Raw genomic sequence first — 17,386 nt, forward strand, 5'->3', positions numbered from 1 at the left:
ACCCCATACAGTGCATGTTTTCCAGGTTCCCTCACAGAATCACAAGTGAAATAATTATCTCCACCTGTGGATCTTTTAAAATGTATCAGTGAGTAATGAATACACTTGTGCACCTGCTGGGTGACCTGAAAAACGTGACCTGTGTGGGGTCCTGAGGACCGAGTTTGAGAACCACTGGTCTATAGCATTGTTTCCCAAACTCAGTCCTCAGGGACCACTAACAGGGCATGTTTTGCAGGTCTCCTCAAAGAATAAAAAGTGAAATAATTAGCTCCACCAGTCAATCTTTTCAAATATGTCAGTGACTAATGAGTACATCTGTGCACCTGCTGGGTGACCTGGAAAATGTGACCTGTGTGGGACCCTGAGGACCGAGTTTGAGAACCACTGATCTAATATAATATCTGATTTTTATTGACATTTCTATTTTTCCCTGATGGACTGTTCATAATATGTATTAATGATGTGAATGATAGAGATCTGGAATAATAAAACTCAAAAAGCTGTACATAGATGACGTGTGTATGACCAGCATCACATATATTTCCTGTAATGATGAGGGAATACAGGTGATTGACAGGCAGTACCAAATACTACCCCAGAGGCAGGAGAGAGGCAGAAGCCGCTGATTGGCTATGCGCTCTGAAGGCGGGTGTATTGTTGCTATGGAGACGGCCGGGTCGTGTAGTGCAGTCGTTGTCAGTGATCAGAACTGAATATACTCCCTGGCTCAGCCTCAGTCAGTGGTGCTGCTGCAGCAGAAGAGCCTGTCAGGACTGTGCAGGTAAGAGGCTGGCATATCCCTGGTATATACCATATACAGTACATGCACTGCTGTGCTATCTATAATAACCTATCATTGCAAACTACATTCTGTGTTAGGTCATTTCCTTAGTATGACCATATGCTTTTAGTGCATGCATGCATACTGGTGTGTGCAATAATAACCCTCCAGTCATAGCCATGCTACATAGTGTTCCATAGACCTGGTGCTGCTGATCAATACATTATTAAGATACCTATTACATTTTCCGATAAAAGCCAATATGTACATCAGTCTAATGCTAATAACTCAATTATGTATCATCTCAGTGTTGCCAAATAATAGAATACTTTCATTGTATTCTGTGATCTTCGTTCATAACAATGAATGCATTATATTATTATTGTATGTGTATTTTAATACAGGTCACACATGCTACTCTAATATATTTTCTAAACTCACTCTTAAAACTTAGAGAATGGGCAGATTGAGTCTCTATTAGTAATTGTAGTGAGGCTAAACATTTGTCAGTCTGACACAAATAGAAATCGGTAAGAAAGTGAATTCCTCATACATTACAATATTACATAGTACCTCAATGATTTTTGTCCTATATTACTGTACTTTCTGTCCTGTGTTTGCTGTATAATTCTGAAGAACACAACGATGTCAGTACAAATATTCAGGTTGTCGGAGACCGTTTATAAGATTAACTGACTGTGAAATGATTGCACGATGTTTGGTGACCCTTGTTGTTTTGTTAAGTGCGGCAGAGGGCAAACCTGATATTTATTGTACTATGGCAGAGGGAATATTTGCATTACAGCGAAAGAGGGCATCGCACAATCATTTGCATTACAGTGACAGAGGGCACTGCACATGGCACAATCATTTGCATTACAGTGACAGAGGGCACTGCACATGGCACAATCATTTGCATTACAGTGAAAGAGGGCACTGCACATGGCACAATCATTTGCGTTACAGTGAAAGAGGGCACTGCACATGGCACAGTCATTTGCGTTACAGTGAAAGAGGGCACTGCACATGGCATAATGAAGATTCTATGTAATTTATCGCTGTATATATTGCATTACATATTTCTTTCATGCCATTTATTTTTAAAGAAAATATAGGGGTATCATCCTGTGAATGAACGGTTAAGGGCAGCTCATATTTAAGGGGATGGTGTATGTAGAAGACACCTAAAACTATTTTGAGACATGTGCCATCATTATTACTATGTACAATTTTAAAATAAATTTTTGGCTTAAAGATTGAAAGAATAGCTAAAATTTTACAACCAAAAAAGAGAAGTGTAGAAATTGACAGTGAATGAACGCCCAATAGAGGCGATTCAATCCAGCGCGATTTGCATAGCGTTGGGAAGGAGTCCTCGGGGCTATTCAATTCACCAAGCTGTTCCCAGCAATTAGTTGGGAGATGCTGGTTACCGCGCCATCAGCTGGGTGTTAAGTTGCGGCAAATGGTATACTCCAACTTAAGCGCCGGCTGTAAAGCTGTTAGCATAGGCGCTAAGCCGGAAACCAGCATTGAGGACCAAGTTTAGTCTGATTTCTGCTCGTGCCTCATTAGGGTGCGAGCAGAAATCCTCTGGTCGGTAGATCTCAGCGCAGTCAATTGAATAACTCTGGAAAATCCTTCCTGGAGCTATTCAACGCCACGCTAAATTGAATCGCATCAATAAAACCATAGTCAATAGATCTAATGTAATGCCGCGTACACACTAGATGATATTTTGAATGGTAACGATATCGTTCAATCGTTGTTGATTGCTGTAAAGAAAATCAAAATCAAACTATTTCTCTCTCTAGAAAAGTATGGACACTCCGCAATGGTATTAAAATCAAGCTTCCATTAGAATAAAATACAAAATGCAAAAATAACAAGGCACTCTGGAAGTGATGCAATAAAGCAACAGGTTTATTACATCACTACTACAGTACCTTTTGTTATCTTTCATGTAAATACATACCATATCCTGATGAAACCAATGTGACATGCATGTTGGAGATGGGTTATTAACCGTGTATCGTGGCTGACTTGTATTTTTTCACTATGCCTGATCAAAGTACAGTGCGGCAAGAGGTCCAGCATTTTTTCTGACTTATTTGTTTTTGACCGTGTCTGCTACAACCTTGCAGTCTATTATACTGATACTGCTGTTGATATGAAATGTTCAATTGCAATTAGCATAATAGCTTCATAGTTACATATAGGGGTCAATCCAATTATACGTGATGCACTTGCGGGTGCAAGTCATCGTGACAACGGCCGCACTTGACGGCAGCCTGAACTCGCTCAAAACTGTGCACAGCCCCATAGGGCTACGTACAAAATTGAGTGAGTTCAAAAACGCACCCCTCGTCGGACGCCTGTCTTAAGTCCCTTGTCAGGATTTAGATGTCTGTATTGAGACGAGCGGCATCGCGGCCGCCGGTCTCATAACTACATCCCATTATGTATAATACTGTGACAAATATACTATAACATCTAGAACCCAGTGTAAAAAAAGAAAAATCAATATATAACAACAAAAGTACAATGTGCAGAGAGAATAAATAATATCTTGGGATAGATAATGCACTTAAATTTCTGCAAAATAACAGCACCTATAAATATATATAAATAAACATTTCATAGGACTAAAAAAATGTATAACAGCAAGTTTTATTAAGACAAAATCTAAACACAAAGTGATGTGCACATATAATCCACATATGCATATAATAAATAGTATTTTTGTTAAACTATACAAAATACATAAAAACATCACATGAGATAATAAAACGGCTTATGTGGTTAAAAAATGGTAAGTTCATGACAGGTAGAGCGAGAAGAGCCCCCAATGCGTTTCGTCTGGTTCTCAGACTTCTTCAAGTCTTCACTAGTTAACAGCCCATCAATATGATGGGGGCATTGTCCCGCCCGCGAAAAGTCCAGTTTGAGCGCTGTAACGTGTGACCTTTCCATCATTTCTGATCGCCAGGGCGCTGCGTGCCCAAATGGAGCAACAAATTAAATTGCTACGTCGGGCACCATCTAGTACCCGCCGACTCACAACTCCTCATAGAGATGAGAAGAACAATTCATTTTTTCTCTGTCTCTCTGTGTCTCTCTCTCTGTCTCTCTCTCTGTCTCTCTCTCTGTCTCTCTCTCTGTCTCTCTCTCTGTCTCTCTCTCTGTCTCTCTCTCTGTCTCTCTCTCTGTCTCTCTCTCTGTCTCTCTCTCTCTCTCTGTCTCTCTCTCTCTCTCTGTCTCTCTCTCTCTCTCTGTCTCCGTCTCTCTCTCTCTGTCTCTCTCTCTCTCTGTCCTCTCTCTCTCTCTCTGTCTCTCTCTCTCTCTCTGTCTCTCTCTCTCTCTGTCTCTCTCTCTCTCTCTCTCTCTCTCTCTCTCTCTCTCTCTCTCTCTCTCTCTCTCTCTCTCTCTCTCTCTCTCTCATGTAATTTAAATTCCTCTTGTGCTGACAAAGTTTATAAATCTGTATAGAATATTGGAGTGACTGAAAGATTGCAGGACAGTGATCACCATATCAGACTGATCTTGTTACCTGGATATCTTCCCTTTATCAGATTAGTGAGCCAGAAAAAAGCCCAAGTGTCTGTGCTGATCATCCCTTTCTGCTGTCCTGCCCAGACTGTGTAATGCGCTTGTGTTGACAGGTTGCTGATTGAGAACTGGTTGCTTGGCAGGTGCAGTCACTATGCATTTAATGTCGGACAAGTGTCCTGGCTCAATAACCAAATCCATTGCCTTCGGGTAGAGGGGTTATAAACTGTGAGTGTAATCACCCATACTCTTGTCAGTAGCTGTAATTTGTCCCTTCTGAAGTGTTTTCTTGTTCAGGGCTATACTGACAATTTATAAGCAACTCCTATAACTTGCTTGCTCCCAACATTAATCGCTATCCCTGTAGCTCTCCCGGGCGGGTAGAATTCACAGACTGAGGTGCAGTGCTTTGCACTTTTTGTTCACCAAGGGACTGATTCAGTAAGGATCGCTATTGCGAACGCAATAGGGGGATCTCACTGAGAAGATAGGCTCTGACGGCATTGCAGTCATTAGCATATCATAAGGACGCCCCCTTTATCCTACACACATTTGTAATACTTAGCAAGACTGCAAAACCATCGGTAACATCGAGTACAATCGCAGCCTCATTCACACTGTCTGACCTTACTCGGGAATTGCTAACCTCATCGCACACAGTGAAAGCCAAAGTTGCGTATGGCATCGCAGTGGCTAATTTATGCATGCCCCTGTAACGTCGTTCAAACTCACTGCCACGTCTCCATTTCACCGACCCTCCCCCCTATCACCACCCCCAAAATGGTCACTTCCTGTCAATCACTCTGCGATGGGTCTGCGTAGTCACAGTGGAGTGTTTGCGCACTGTGATACATGTGCAGACCGCAAAAATCGACCGATTGCGTGCCTAATGTCCCTTACAACACATTATGCCACAATAATGCCCCTTATTCATTATGCCACAGTAATGCCCCCTTTACATTATGCCACAGTAATGCCCCCTTTACATTATGCCACAGTAAGGCTCCTTACACATTATGCCACAGTAAGGCTTCTTTTACATTAAGCCACAGTAAGGCCCCATCTCCCTTCTCTTACCTGCCAGGACCGTGCGGTGTGTGCTCAGCGTGGCGCTGGATGGGGCTGCCACACGCTGGGGAACTGTCAGTACTGCCGTCATTGTAATGTGGCGCCACTCATGAACCAATTGGAGCTCATGGACCAGCAGCCTCTGCTGATTGGCTGCCGGTCCGCGAGCACTGATTGGCTTGCGACCGGCACCACATGGTGAAGGTGTCTCTGTGCCTCTCAAGGCCGGAATGCGGCTCCAACCCACAAGAGCAGCAACCTAGCCTCCCGGCAGCCTCTCCCCGGCACCCCCTCAATTCCAGCACCCGGGTCACATGCCCCCTTAGCCTCCCTTAGTTGCGGCCCTGCGAATGGCTGCTCTACAGATGACGCTAGGGCCAAGAGTAGTCTCCTGCTGACGTAGATGACGCCATTGCATACTTGCCTACCCTCCCGATTTGGCCGGGAGCCTCCCGAAAATCGGGTGCCGCTCCCGACCTCCTGGGAAGGCAGGCAATCCTCCTGGCCCTGGCGATGTGACCGCACCCCCCCGTGCTTTTAAAAAAAAAAAAACCCGGCAACAGGGGGGCTGGTAACGCGATTCGCGCTGAATCGCGTCATTGTGGCTCTGCCCCGGATGCACAATGCCATTAATGAAGGCATTGTGAAGAGGGGGCGGAGCCACGGTGAGGCGATTGCGCTGTCACGCCCCATGCACCGCCCTCCAATGCCGCGTCAGGTGCCGGGCCCCGCCCCCTTTGGCCGTGTCACGCCCCCAGCCCTGTAAGCCCGACAGCTCCCTCCCGGAAGGAGGGAGCTAAATGTCGGCAAGCCTGCGCCATTGTATTGCATCTCCCATATAGATGTTTAATTTGTAAAATACTCCAATGAACTGAACCAAAAGTATAAGATGAAATATGTATGTGAGCATGGCCAGATTAAGGACCACATGGACTGAAAATGATCAAGGGCCTACTGAGGACTTACCAACATTTCCTTTCTCCTCTCCGCGAAAAGCCCGATGACGAGATGCAGCTGACCACATCAGGGGTGGGTCCAGGCTAATTAGGCCCTGCCCCATCACAATAAATTTGTGCGTCCATAGGGAGGGGCTGGGGTAAAATGACACGATACATGTAATCTTAACCCCTCCCCTGCTGACAGTCCTGTGATTCCTGGTATTATCTACCCATTTTGCCCACTTCACTAGGAATTGGATGGGATGCAACAGATCCACATACTGCCTGGGGGACTACCTGAAAATCCTGGAGTCTCCTGCACCTACCAGGAGAGTAAGTAAGCATGGAGGAGCTGTGACCAGTGCAGTGTGGTGTGGTCACTGCCATGTGAGTGTACAGTTTGTACATACCATCAGCCCCAATGTCTCCCTAAGGGCGGGATGCATCAAGCATCACATTTTGGATGCCATGCTTTCCACCACTGATCGCATGCATATAGCAACGCCATGTGCATGAACATTTAAGCCAAGGACAGCTCTTCGATAAGAGCTGTCCATTGCGGTGTGGGGTTTATTACCCAGAAGTCCATCTGGTGTCCTTCTGCGCATGCTCTGCCGTTGTCCAGCGCAGGCGTGAGCCGTGGGGGACCCTGGGAGGGATCCAGTTGGTTCCCTCTCGGAGAAAAGTCCAAAAAATAAGTCCATAGGCTTCTGTAGATGGCATTGCCTACTGGGACCAGGCTCCGGAAGGTTTCACTTCCCGGACCTTGGTGCATATGTGAAATGCCGAAAAAACAAAAAAGGTTTTGACCGCATTTTTGCCTTTTATATTTCCCGCCCTAAATGGGTAAAAGTAGAAAAATTGCATAATTTTTGGGGAGATGTATCAAACTTTGGAGAGACATTGGGGGGAATTCAATTCAATGTGCTATTGAATAGCGACGGGAGGGATTTCCGAAGCTATTCAATACACTGCGCTGTTTGGGCGCGCTAAGGATTTCTTCTCTCACCCCCCTGGGGATGCAAAGAGTAATCAGACCAAAGTGCCGGGTGCGCGGCTATTTTTCTAAATAGCGCGGCGATAACAACCTCGCGCCCGGCATTTTGGTCAGAGAATGCTGGTTACCATGCCTTAACACCCTTGTTAAGACGCGATAACCGGCATTCTCCAACCACACAGCGCACTGAATGGAATAACTCTGGGAGCTCGCTCCTGGCGCTATTCAATTCGCGTTGAATTAAATCGCCCCCAAGAATACCAACCAATCTGCTTCTAAATTGCCATTTTACAGGCTACGGGGGAAATTTATCAAATCTTAGAGAGAGATAATTTGGAGAGCGATAAGGCACTTACCAATAAGCTTCTGTCATTTAAATTTTATAGGCTGTGTTTGAAAAATTAATGTTAGGAGCTGATTGGTTGGTACTTTATATCTCTCCAAGCTTGATACATCTCCCCCAAATGTAAAGAAAATAGAAATACAATTTTAACTGTTATGATTTATGGCGGACTGTGTGGTGTGACCAGCTGGAATTACTGGTCATCATCATAAAGTCATGGCAATGGGCCTATTTTTATGTGGAGGCCTGGGGCTGTAGTCCCATATAGAGCCAGATTATGGGGCAGTTGGAAGTATATAATATACTGTGTCCTGGGTCGCTAGTCTTTCTCCCTCACCCGGCCGCGATCTCTGAAGGGTGACCTGCCCCAACCATCCCAGCAGTTGCAGAGTTGCCCTGCCACCCACACCCCATGAGGAAGACGGGGCAGCTATTCTGATCAATGCATAGACATGTTCACTGCAGTGCTCTTCATTAAATAGCATTTAGATATTAGATCATTTCCATAAGCACATAAATAAATTCACGTTAGGAATAAATATGTACTATAATGTCATATTCTTTTACATTATGTAAGCGTATGTCTACTCTTAAGCATAATTTGTGTTGTATAAAACAAAAAAATGACAGTGACCTGCGGCTATACTGTGCTACAAACAGATTTAAGGAATAAAAAAAAAAGGAAACAAAAAAAGAAAGTGAGAGGAAACTAGAAGCGCAGTGTACAAAGTCGGGGCGTATCGGGTCACCAGCGAGAGAGCGTCTAATGTCACCGCTGGAGCCGGATGGTCTGCAGCCTGCAAGAGTCCCAAGGCCTCTGTTTGTTCTGAAGCATTAAATTACACCTCAGCTTCACGCTCTGACAATGAGCCAGTAACCCAGGGGAAAGAGATCCTACTTTATATACGGAGGTCTGCCCCAGGGAAAGTAGCCATGAAATCCTGAGACAGCCATCTTGCAGTGTACAGCACAGTGCACATCATGTTACATCGTCCTCTATGGTCATTGCAGCCTATTGCAGGCCGGCGATCTGTCTTTTGCTGCTTGTTTTGGATTATATATTCGCTACATCTTAATATAAATTATGATGCTGCATAACCAGTACAGTTACATTAATAATATATACATATACTTGCATAATGTATGTATGGAAAGAAGTTACATAAATAGTCTTCGGGACATATTTCAGTTTATTTTGGTTATTTAATCAGTCATTTCATTATTTTTGAAAGTGGAATGATTTATGAAAAACTGTTCTGTGTGTATGTATATATCTGTGTCTCTCGCTCTCGCTCTCGCTCTCGCTCTCGCTCTCGCTCTCTCTCTCTCTTCCCCCCCCCGGCGGTAAGTATGAGGGTTAGGGGTTGGTGTTAGTATACTGTCATACATGACTACCCTCCCGGAATTCGCGGGCCCCTGATTTTTCGGGTAATCCCCCGCACCCCTGGAAGGGTAGGTACTTCTCCTGCATTCTGCCCACTTCCTAGTGAACTGGGCAGAATTTCCGCGGCGATCGCGGGTCCCCGTGTAGGGGGCGGAGCTTAATAACACCATTCTCCATTAATCAAGTAATTTAGCCATGCCCCCTATTTAAATTAGCAGCGGCTAACATTAGCGGCCGCTCATTGGCTGGGACCCACGTGGGCTTAGCCAATGAGCGGCTCCTCCACGTGGGTCCCAGCCAATGAGCGCCCGCTAATGTTAACCGCTGCTGATTGGCCGGCGGCCCGGGACTGAAGTCTGCTCGTTCCCACGAGCAGACAGTAGCGCAGTGTAACAGCATGCAGTAACATGCTGTTACATTGTATCTGGGGCCCCTCTTGGATTTCTGTGGAGAACATCGTGGGACAAAAAGGTGAGTATTGGATCTTTTTTTACAGGTATTTCGAAGGGATACTTTACGTTGACAAGTGGACGTGAACATCTGGAAACAGGTGAGTATGTATGTATGTAATAAAGCTTTATTTTCCAGGTGTGTTGTGTTTTTTTTAACCATTTCTTTACAGGTGAAGTACAGGTACCAGCGGGCCCTTAATGCCCGCGATTGCTGGTACTTGTGGTTCGCCAAGTACCAGCTTGCGGGGGAGGCTTGCTGGGACCTGTAGACAATGATGATAAATCTATTTTATTACACTACACCAAACACTATCAGCCCGCCACCCACCACCCTGGGGTGGCGGGGATAGCCCCGGGCTATCAGCCTAGGCCACGGGTGCCCTGGAGAGGGTGACCCTTTATTGGGGGGGTCACCAACTCCCCAGGGATCCCTGGCCTGGGCTGACTAACGGTCAGGGATGATGCTGTGGCTGGGGGGCCCGGTGAAAGGGCACCCCTGGCTGTGGCATCAGTCCCCCATTAGAAAGGGTCCAGGGCTGGTTTTAAATATACGGTGGAACTCATGTAATTTATTTTCTCCGTATATTTAAAACCAGCTCTGTCCCTGCTGCCTTTAGCTGGTTCTTAAATTACAGGAGATCCCTACACATTTTTTTTCCCTGTAATGTTAAGAACCTGGACAGGCTGGCAAGCCCGAGGCTGGTTAGTGGTTTTGGGGGGGACCTCACGTCTTTTTTTTTTTTTCTTTTTCTTTTTACAAATTATCCCTATTTTTTCCAGTTACAGAAAGAATCATACACAAGTCACAATGATTTGTGTATGTTTCTGATCATCTCGCAGCTCAGGGGATTGAGAGTTTGAAAAGTGATTTTGACAGAGAGTTTGCTCCTATCTCACCCGAGCTTGTCATCCCGATTTTTGGTAAATTTGAGAGATGTATGTTTTAGGTGAAAAGTACTTCCGATTTGGCCCGATGGTGATAAGATTCGAGATTGCTATCTCACCCAAGTTTTACGAGTGAGATGAGAGAAATCTCTCTCTAACTCACCCGACTTTGCCTTTAGTAAATTTGTAAGCAGGGAAAAAATCAATAAATCACCCGAGATGGTCATCTCGACCTATCTCGATTCTTAGTAATTTTACCCCCTACTTTTATATAATGATGTCAGGGGCAGTTCTTAGAACGATTCCAATCCTGGCTGCCTGAAGTAACTGCGTTCTTGGAATCACTTGGAGAAAGTCCATCTCAGCTGCATGATGCTACAGTTATAACAGATTTAACCAGTCACTGCAATGCATTCAACCTTGAACTTCTGGGCAAGGATAAAAGCATTATCCAATGAATTAGTTACATAAATGCTTTTGAATTAAAATTGCAGTTTATAAACTCAAAGCTCATAAAGGGAATTTTGAGAAACTTCCCAGATTTTTAAATAGTGATAGAGTATCTTGACAGCAGCGGCATCTATGATACATTCTGTGCTGAAATACAAAATATTTTTTCAGGATATTAAGCAGCCTGAGCCAATCTTAGCCTTCATGACCTTTCACCTTGCTGATGTTGATAATGCTGAAATGTCTGCTAATATATATTCTATATTCAATATGAAAACTTCAGATTCAGTGGCGCAGAGTTGGTGAGGGGAGCGAGTACTAATTACTCAGGCTTTGCGGCTAAGCAAATACTTTTTCTTTATTTCTACTGTAAGGAGGCGTGGCAACACTACTTACATTAGGCCACGCCCCCTTACATTACCGGGGCTAAGCCCATCTCTCTACGACCCTGATCAGATTGAGGAAGAAATATTAACGCTGCAATCTGATATCCCTCTAAAAGCAAAAGTGTCTGACATTCATTTCTGGAAATGACCCTGTAAAGAACTGTGCCCAGACTTGAGGTCAGTAGCTCTTCATTGGACAGCATTTTTTGGATGAACCTACTGTATCTTTTGTAAATCCACAAACAAGAATTGGAAGTGACACCTTGTGCCAATTTTGTCACTATACCTACACAAACAACTTTGCCCCCATAATTTGAGTTGCTGTTATGTTTCACTGGTGGCCTTTTACACTTGGCAAGGCAATACAGTAATGCTATGCAAGCACAGTGGGTTGTGCCCGATTTTTGTCTTGCGATACATGTTCAGGTATATTTTTGCTTATACTTTGTTATGATCAACTCTTAGGGGGGAATTCAATGTTTTTTTTGGGTGCCCAGCGGAGCTATTGCATTGTTTCGATGAGACGTGAGCGCCCGTTATCTCTGCTTGCTCCCTCCAGAGGTAAATTCTCCAGAACGTTTGAATTCCCCCTTAGTCAGACACTTATTTATAGACTCTGTACTGAAATTGTATGCGGGTCATAGGGATCCACAGGGATACCATGGGGGATATTATGGTTGGAAGACCAGACACCAAACAGTTAAAGCTTTGTCTCCCAGAATGCCCTGGGGCCTCCTCCATATATATGCCCCGCTCCTAGCTATAGGACTTCAGTTTGTTGTTTGGTGCGGCAGGATTCAGACACATTTTTGTAACAGGGGACTGCACAGGCAGTCCTAAGCTTTTTATTTTATGTTTTATTTAACTTAAAAATGTTTCAGTTGGCAGTACCAAGCGTCTGTAATAAGACTCATGTACTGCGACTCCATCTACATCCCCTGGGCAGCAACATCAGTAATTGTGCTGGTGATTTCGGCGGGTCATGGCTGAGCTTAGCTAGCAGCGAGGCTGCGACCTGGACTGCACCGCATGCTCGGAAATTTCAGATAAGGCGATTCCTCGCTCACGGGGAATCGCACATGGCAGTCCTTGCTCCAGGTGTCAGAGACGCACCAGAAGCCGCCGCTGTAAGGACCAGGGATTGTCCGCATCCTTACTACGCCAGCCGGGGCCCTATCGTCTGACGCCGGGGATCGGCGGCAGACGCATATCTGCTGCCATGAGGCCAGCTTACCCGGTTGGTTAATGCAGGTTAGGGGCGGTAGGTGCTCCATCTGCAAATCCTCCCCCGACCCATACGCAGTCCCTACGAAGAGTTTTGCGCATCTGGGTTGCTCTGCCCACCCTCCACGTGTATATGAGACTTTCACGGTCCAAGCTGTAGCTCTGTAGCTGTTGGTCTCAGAAGGGTCTGGGTCAGTCTCCCTGTATACCTCTTCCTTAGTTAAGGTATACGGTGCTCTATGTCCTACCATTCGTTTTGCGTTGCTGTAGTTGATTTAGAGACAATTGTAATTATATTACATGTGCATTGTATGTGACTGTTTGCTAGCTGCTGACTGATACTGTTGTGTTTTTTATTTTTTTTATTTCTATCTGTCAATTATAACTATCACTGTTATTTCTTTCTGAGTACTTCACATTCATTGAGATTTTTTGAAGGCTGTCACATAACTTTGTGATTTTGCCATTACTTTGAATATGTCAAAAGATAAAGGGAGACAGGAGGGGGAGCGACCTGTGCTGGTTTAATTTATATCATGTACGACTTGTGTGTCCTCACCGGACATAAAAGAGGGTTTGTGTGTTGACTGTTATAAAGTGCCACCTTACGTGAACGCGCAGCAACCCGGGTTACTGTGCAGTGCGAAAGGGCCTGGTCACGAGCAGGGTTGAACGCGGGTTCAACCCGGCTCGCGATGCAGTGTGAACGGGTAACCTGGGTTGATGCGTCCCATTCACAGCATTGGAAGAGCCAGCTCAGCACATGATGTCGGTTACGTCCTTGACCCGGCAAAAAGCTGGGTCGGGCCACCAGTCTGAATGGGGTCTCAGCCGGGTCGCACCTAGGATGGACCTATGTACAAAATCCCATGTGCGATCCGGCATTGTGATGTGAAAGGGGTATTATTTAGATCCTGGTTGCAAAACTTGCATTGCGATCTGCTGGTTGGAAAAATTTCTTGATATGCGATAATTAATTTTTTTCCTATTATGTAAATTGCATGGTTTGAAAACTGCATAAAGGATACATTTTAAAATGGGGTTTTGGGCACATAAAATGCATTTTTATTAATTATACGCCTTGTTTCCATTTCAATATAGTATCAACTCTTTTATGCAATACTTTTGGCTTTTTATATACTTGGGTGTTATTACTGCAGTTCATTTGCAACAAAGACAAATAATATAGACACTACACATGATTGTATACAGTTCAGCCATTTATGGGACGATTCTGAATAAAAGTTTACATGTGCCTTTTTATTTATTTTTGTTCTCTAACATCCTATTTCCAACTCCTTTATTATGTCTCCCGCTGCTCTAATTGCCGATCTGAGAGTTCATAAGCATAGGCTGTACACTTCCAGCCTATAGTCTATTGTGCAAACCTACGGCATGAATCACATCGAATGCGGTTAACAGAAAATGAAATGTAAATTCTTTTAAAAACTCTGCTGGGAAAAATCTACCGAAACAACAAATTTGATCTATTTCTGCTGAAAAATAACCACTTTTAACTAAATCTTTATATCACACTAGACTTTATATCACACTACACTTTATTATCCTTCTAACTAGAACTGTTCTCAGTCATTAAAGGGTCGTTCTTCTCTCTGTACTTTTGTTACTCAATTTACCGATGGTCTGCAGGCCTCTCCAGTGAATAGCGTGCCATTGACATAAATTATCCCATTACATCACGCCCTCCTCTATCTGTGCATTGGGTATTCAAACCAAAGCCTACTCTAACGGGAACGGGTTTGTTTCGTTTCTAGGTGTTACCCAAAATAAACTCCACATTGGCGTTTGGAGAAAGAATCGGATTTCGTAGATCTGCGTCTTATGCTCAGGCCTGAGCCTCGAAGCATTTGATTAAAGGTCGATCTAACCAGACGCTGTCTTCATGGACAAATATGAGAAGATCGGGAAAATAGGGGAAGGTTCCTACGGAATTGTCTTCAAATGCCGGAATAGAGACACGGGGCAGATTGTGGCAATTAAGAAATACTTGGAATCTGAAGATGATCCAGTCATTAAGAAAATTGCGCTGCGTGAGATTCGCATGCTTAAGGTATTTGCCGATTTATAGATATGTATAATGGTTTCTTACAAGGAACAAGTTTGCCTGTTTCCTCTTTAGAACTTACCTCTAACCATTCTATATTCTGCCTGCAAATGCATACTACTAAACTAGCAGACTAAAATAAGACACCCAATGCCTATTTGTAAAACTACCTACCCAAATGTATTTATTATTTAGTGCCAACATATTACTCGGCACTTTGACGATAATGTTTTACATTTGCCCCTGCTCCAGTGGAGTTTGCAGTTTATATTCTCTTCCACACACCGTCACGAACGTTAACCTACCAGAGGCATTATGAGTGGAAATCCCATAAAACATGGGTAGAACATACAAACTCCACACACTCTCTGGTCAGAGGAGATCCCAGTGCAACGCTGATCACTTCAGCACTGTGCAGCCCCCCCATGCCCCATTTTGACACCACCATGACAAGTGCTGTCTAGATGAGGGACAGAATGCTGTTAGAACTTTTCAGTGATTGTCTCCACCCTCTATGAATTTCACTGCAGGGTCTATTCTTCTTTAAAGGCGTGAAACCTTGCAGAATAGTTAAAGAGGAGAACATTCCCAGTGGCATCTGCTGCTCCGATGAGCCAGACCTGACAAACGGCAGAGACTTTAGCCTTTTTAAGATTCTTATTGTATTTATTTTTTTTTCCTTTAAAGCCGTTTCCAAATTCAGACAAATTTTTTTTTTAACCTCGTATTTTACAAGCTAGTACTTTAGCTGGTGTCCCTACACTGTGATCCCTACTAATTCAGCAGGGTTCCAGAGTGTACAGCTAGTTGGAAACCCATACTGTCTACTTCGTGACCTCTGTAACGATCTCTGAGAGTCCGTGATAAAGGGTCCAATGCACGGATAAAAACGATAGCCGGCTCGTGGCTGGAAGACCATGTTAGCCATATACTGAGAAACCCATTGTCACTTTACCCGTGTTCAGAATTAATATCAAGTCTCCGTGAATTAACATTTTCTCAAGCAAACATAATCGGATAGCTACAGGTGTCTCCTGTTACACATTTATTCTAAAAGTCCTGACTTGTTTAGTCAGCATGTAGTTTTGATGTAGCATTGGACTGTAAATATTCACTCCTTACTGGCTAGATTTTGCGGTCAGAGACTTCCATACTTACCTACGTCTTCATAAAGATCTGTATATTTGTAAACAATAGATGACCATTAATAAACTCTAAGTGCAAATTGTAAATAAATCTGGTGTACCTGAACACACACCCTATGTAGCAGCCCTTGTATTATCTTGGTTGGTACACTTTTAAGTTTACACCTGTTTTATAGGGATCCTACGTATCTAACAAGAGTTGTAGCTCCCCTTAAATAAGGTCTTTGTTACATAAAGGATAAGATATGCTTCCATATTTTTTTAAACACCCCCTCCCCAGCCATTCGTTTTTCTTCTATAATTTATTTTATTTTTTAATTGTACAGCATTACTATTTATAACTCAAACGTCTTTTTTTTTTTGTATCTTTAAATTGTTTATTTTGTTACTTATAACAATGGATGACCCACATTGTTCAGGTGAGAGTAAAACTGGGTACACACTATACAGTGTATCACCCAATTACAAGCTTTCCGATTGTACACAGTGTATAGTGCGTATGCCCAATCCGTTGTTCACTGCTTCGTTCATTGCATTACCCCATCTGGTGTGCTGCACGTCAGAAGGAACGGTGCAATGAAAGATGTGGTGCACATTGTATAGTGTGGACACACAATAGCCTGACCAAGCAATATATTGGTCCAGTCTTTCCTCTGAAGACCTCACCTGAACTGTGATTAAGCTACACGATGATTGCATAGTGTGTACAGGAGAAACGATTAGTTGGATACAATCCTCTGACATGATAGATCGTGTTATCGTTCGGAAGATTGCATAGTGTGTACACTCTCTTTATTTTTGTGTGAAATTGGGATGACAGCATACCTGCCGACATTCTGGCTGCTCCTTCCGGGAGGGAGCAACCAGATCGGCAGGACGGGGTGGGCGTGGCTGAGACAAGGGGGAGTGACCGGAGTGACGTCACTTGTGGGCGTGGCGGGGGCGGAGTCACACAATCGCTTCAGTTTGGCCCCGCCCCCGCTACGCAATGACGATAAAATAGGGGGGCGGGGCCAAAATGAGGCGAATCGCGTCACCGCCCCCCCCCCGCTGCGGGGGTTATAGGGGTTATAGTGGGGGGGATAGGAGGGGTGAGCGGCAGCCGGGAGAATTGCCTGCCTTCCCGGGAGGTCGGGAGGAAATGTTGGTAAGTCCTCAGTAGGCCCTTGATCATTTTCAGTCCATGTGGTCCTTAATCTGGCCATGCTCACATACATATTTAATTTTATATTTTTGGTTCAGTTCATTGGAGTATTTTACAAATTAAACATCTATATGGGAGATGCAATACAATGGCGCAGGCTTGCCGACATTTAGCTCCCTCCTTCCGGGAGGGAGCTGTCGGGCTTACAGGGCTGGGGGCATGACACGGCCAAAGGGGGCAGGGCCCGGCACCTGACGCGGCATTGGAGGGCGGAGCATGGGGCGTGACAGCGCAATCGCCTCACCGTGGCTCCGCCCCCTCTTCACAATGCCTTGATCAATGGCATTGTGCAGCCGTGGCGAATCGCGTTACCAGCCCCCCTGTTGCCGTTTTTTTTTAAAAAAGCGCGGGGGGGGGGTGCGGTCACATCGCCAGGGCCAGGAGGATTGCCTGCCTTCCCAGGAGGTCGGGAGCGGCACCCGATTTTCGGGAGGCTCCCGACCAAATCGGGAGGGTAGGCAAGTATGGATGACAGTCACGTCATTTGTTACGTTGTACAGTGCAGGGGTGGG

At 44.6% G+C, this 17,386-nt stretch overlaps 1 protein-coding gene across 1 annotated transcript in view; it reads left to right on the forward strand.

Moving 5' to 3' along the window:
* Nucleotides 1–635: 635 nt before the first annotated feature.
* Nucleotides 636–17,386, forward strand: part of CDKL1 (cyclin dependent kinase like 1) — a 52,469-nt gene continuing 35,718 nt past the window's right edge. The window contains exons 1-2 of the mRNA XM_088455367.1: nt 636–784; nt 14,236–14,531. Coding sequence (XP_088311493.1) covers nt 14,364–14,531 — 168 coding nt within the window. The 5' untranslated portion in view covers nt 636–784; nt 14,236–14,363. The remainder of the gene's footprint in view (nt 785–14,235; nt 14,532–17,386) is intronic.

This window comes from Taudactylus pleione, unplaced genomic scaffold (genome assembly GCF_031769625.1).
Source record: "Taudactylus pleione unplaced genomic scaffold, aTauple2 ptg000652l, whole genome shotgun sequence".
Classification (NCBI taxonomy): Eukaryota; Metazoa; Chordata; class Amphibia; order Anura; family Myobatrachidae; genus Taudactylus; species Taudactylus pleione.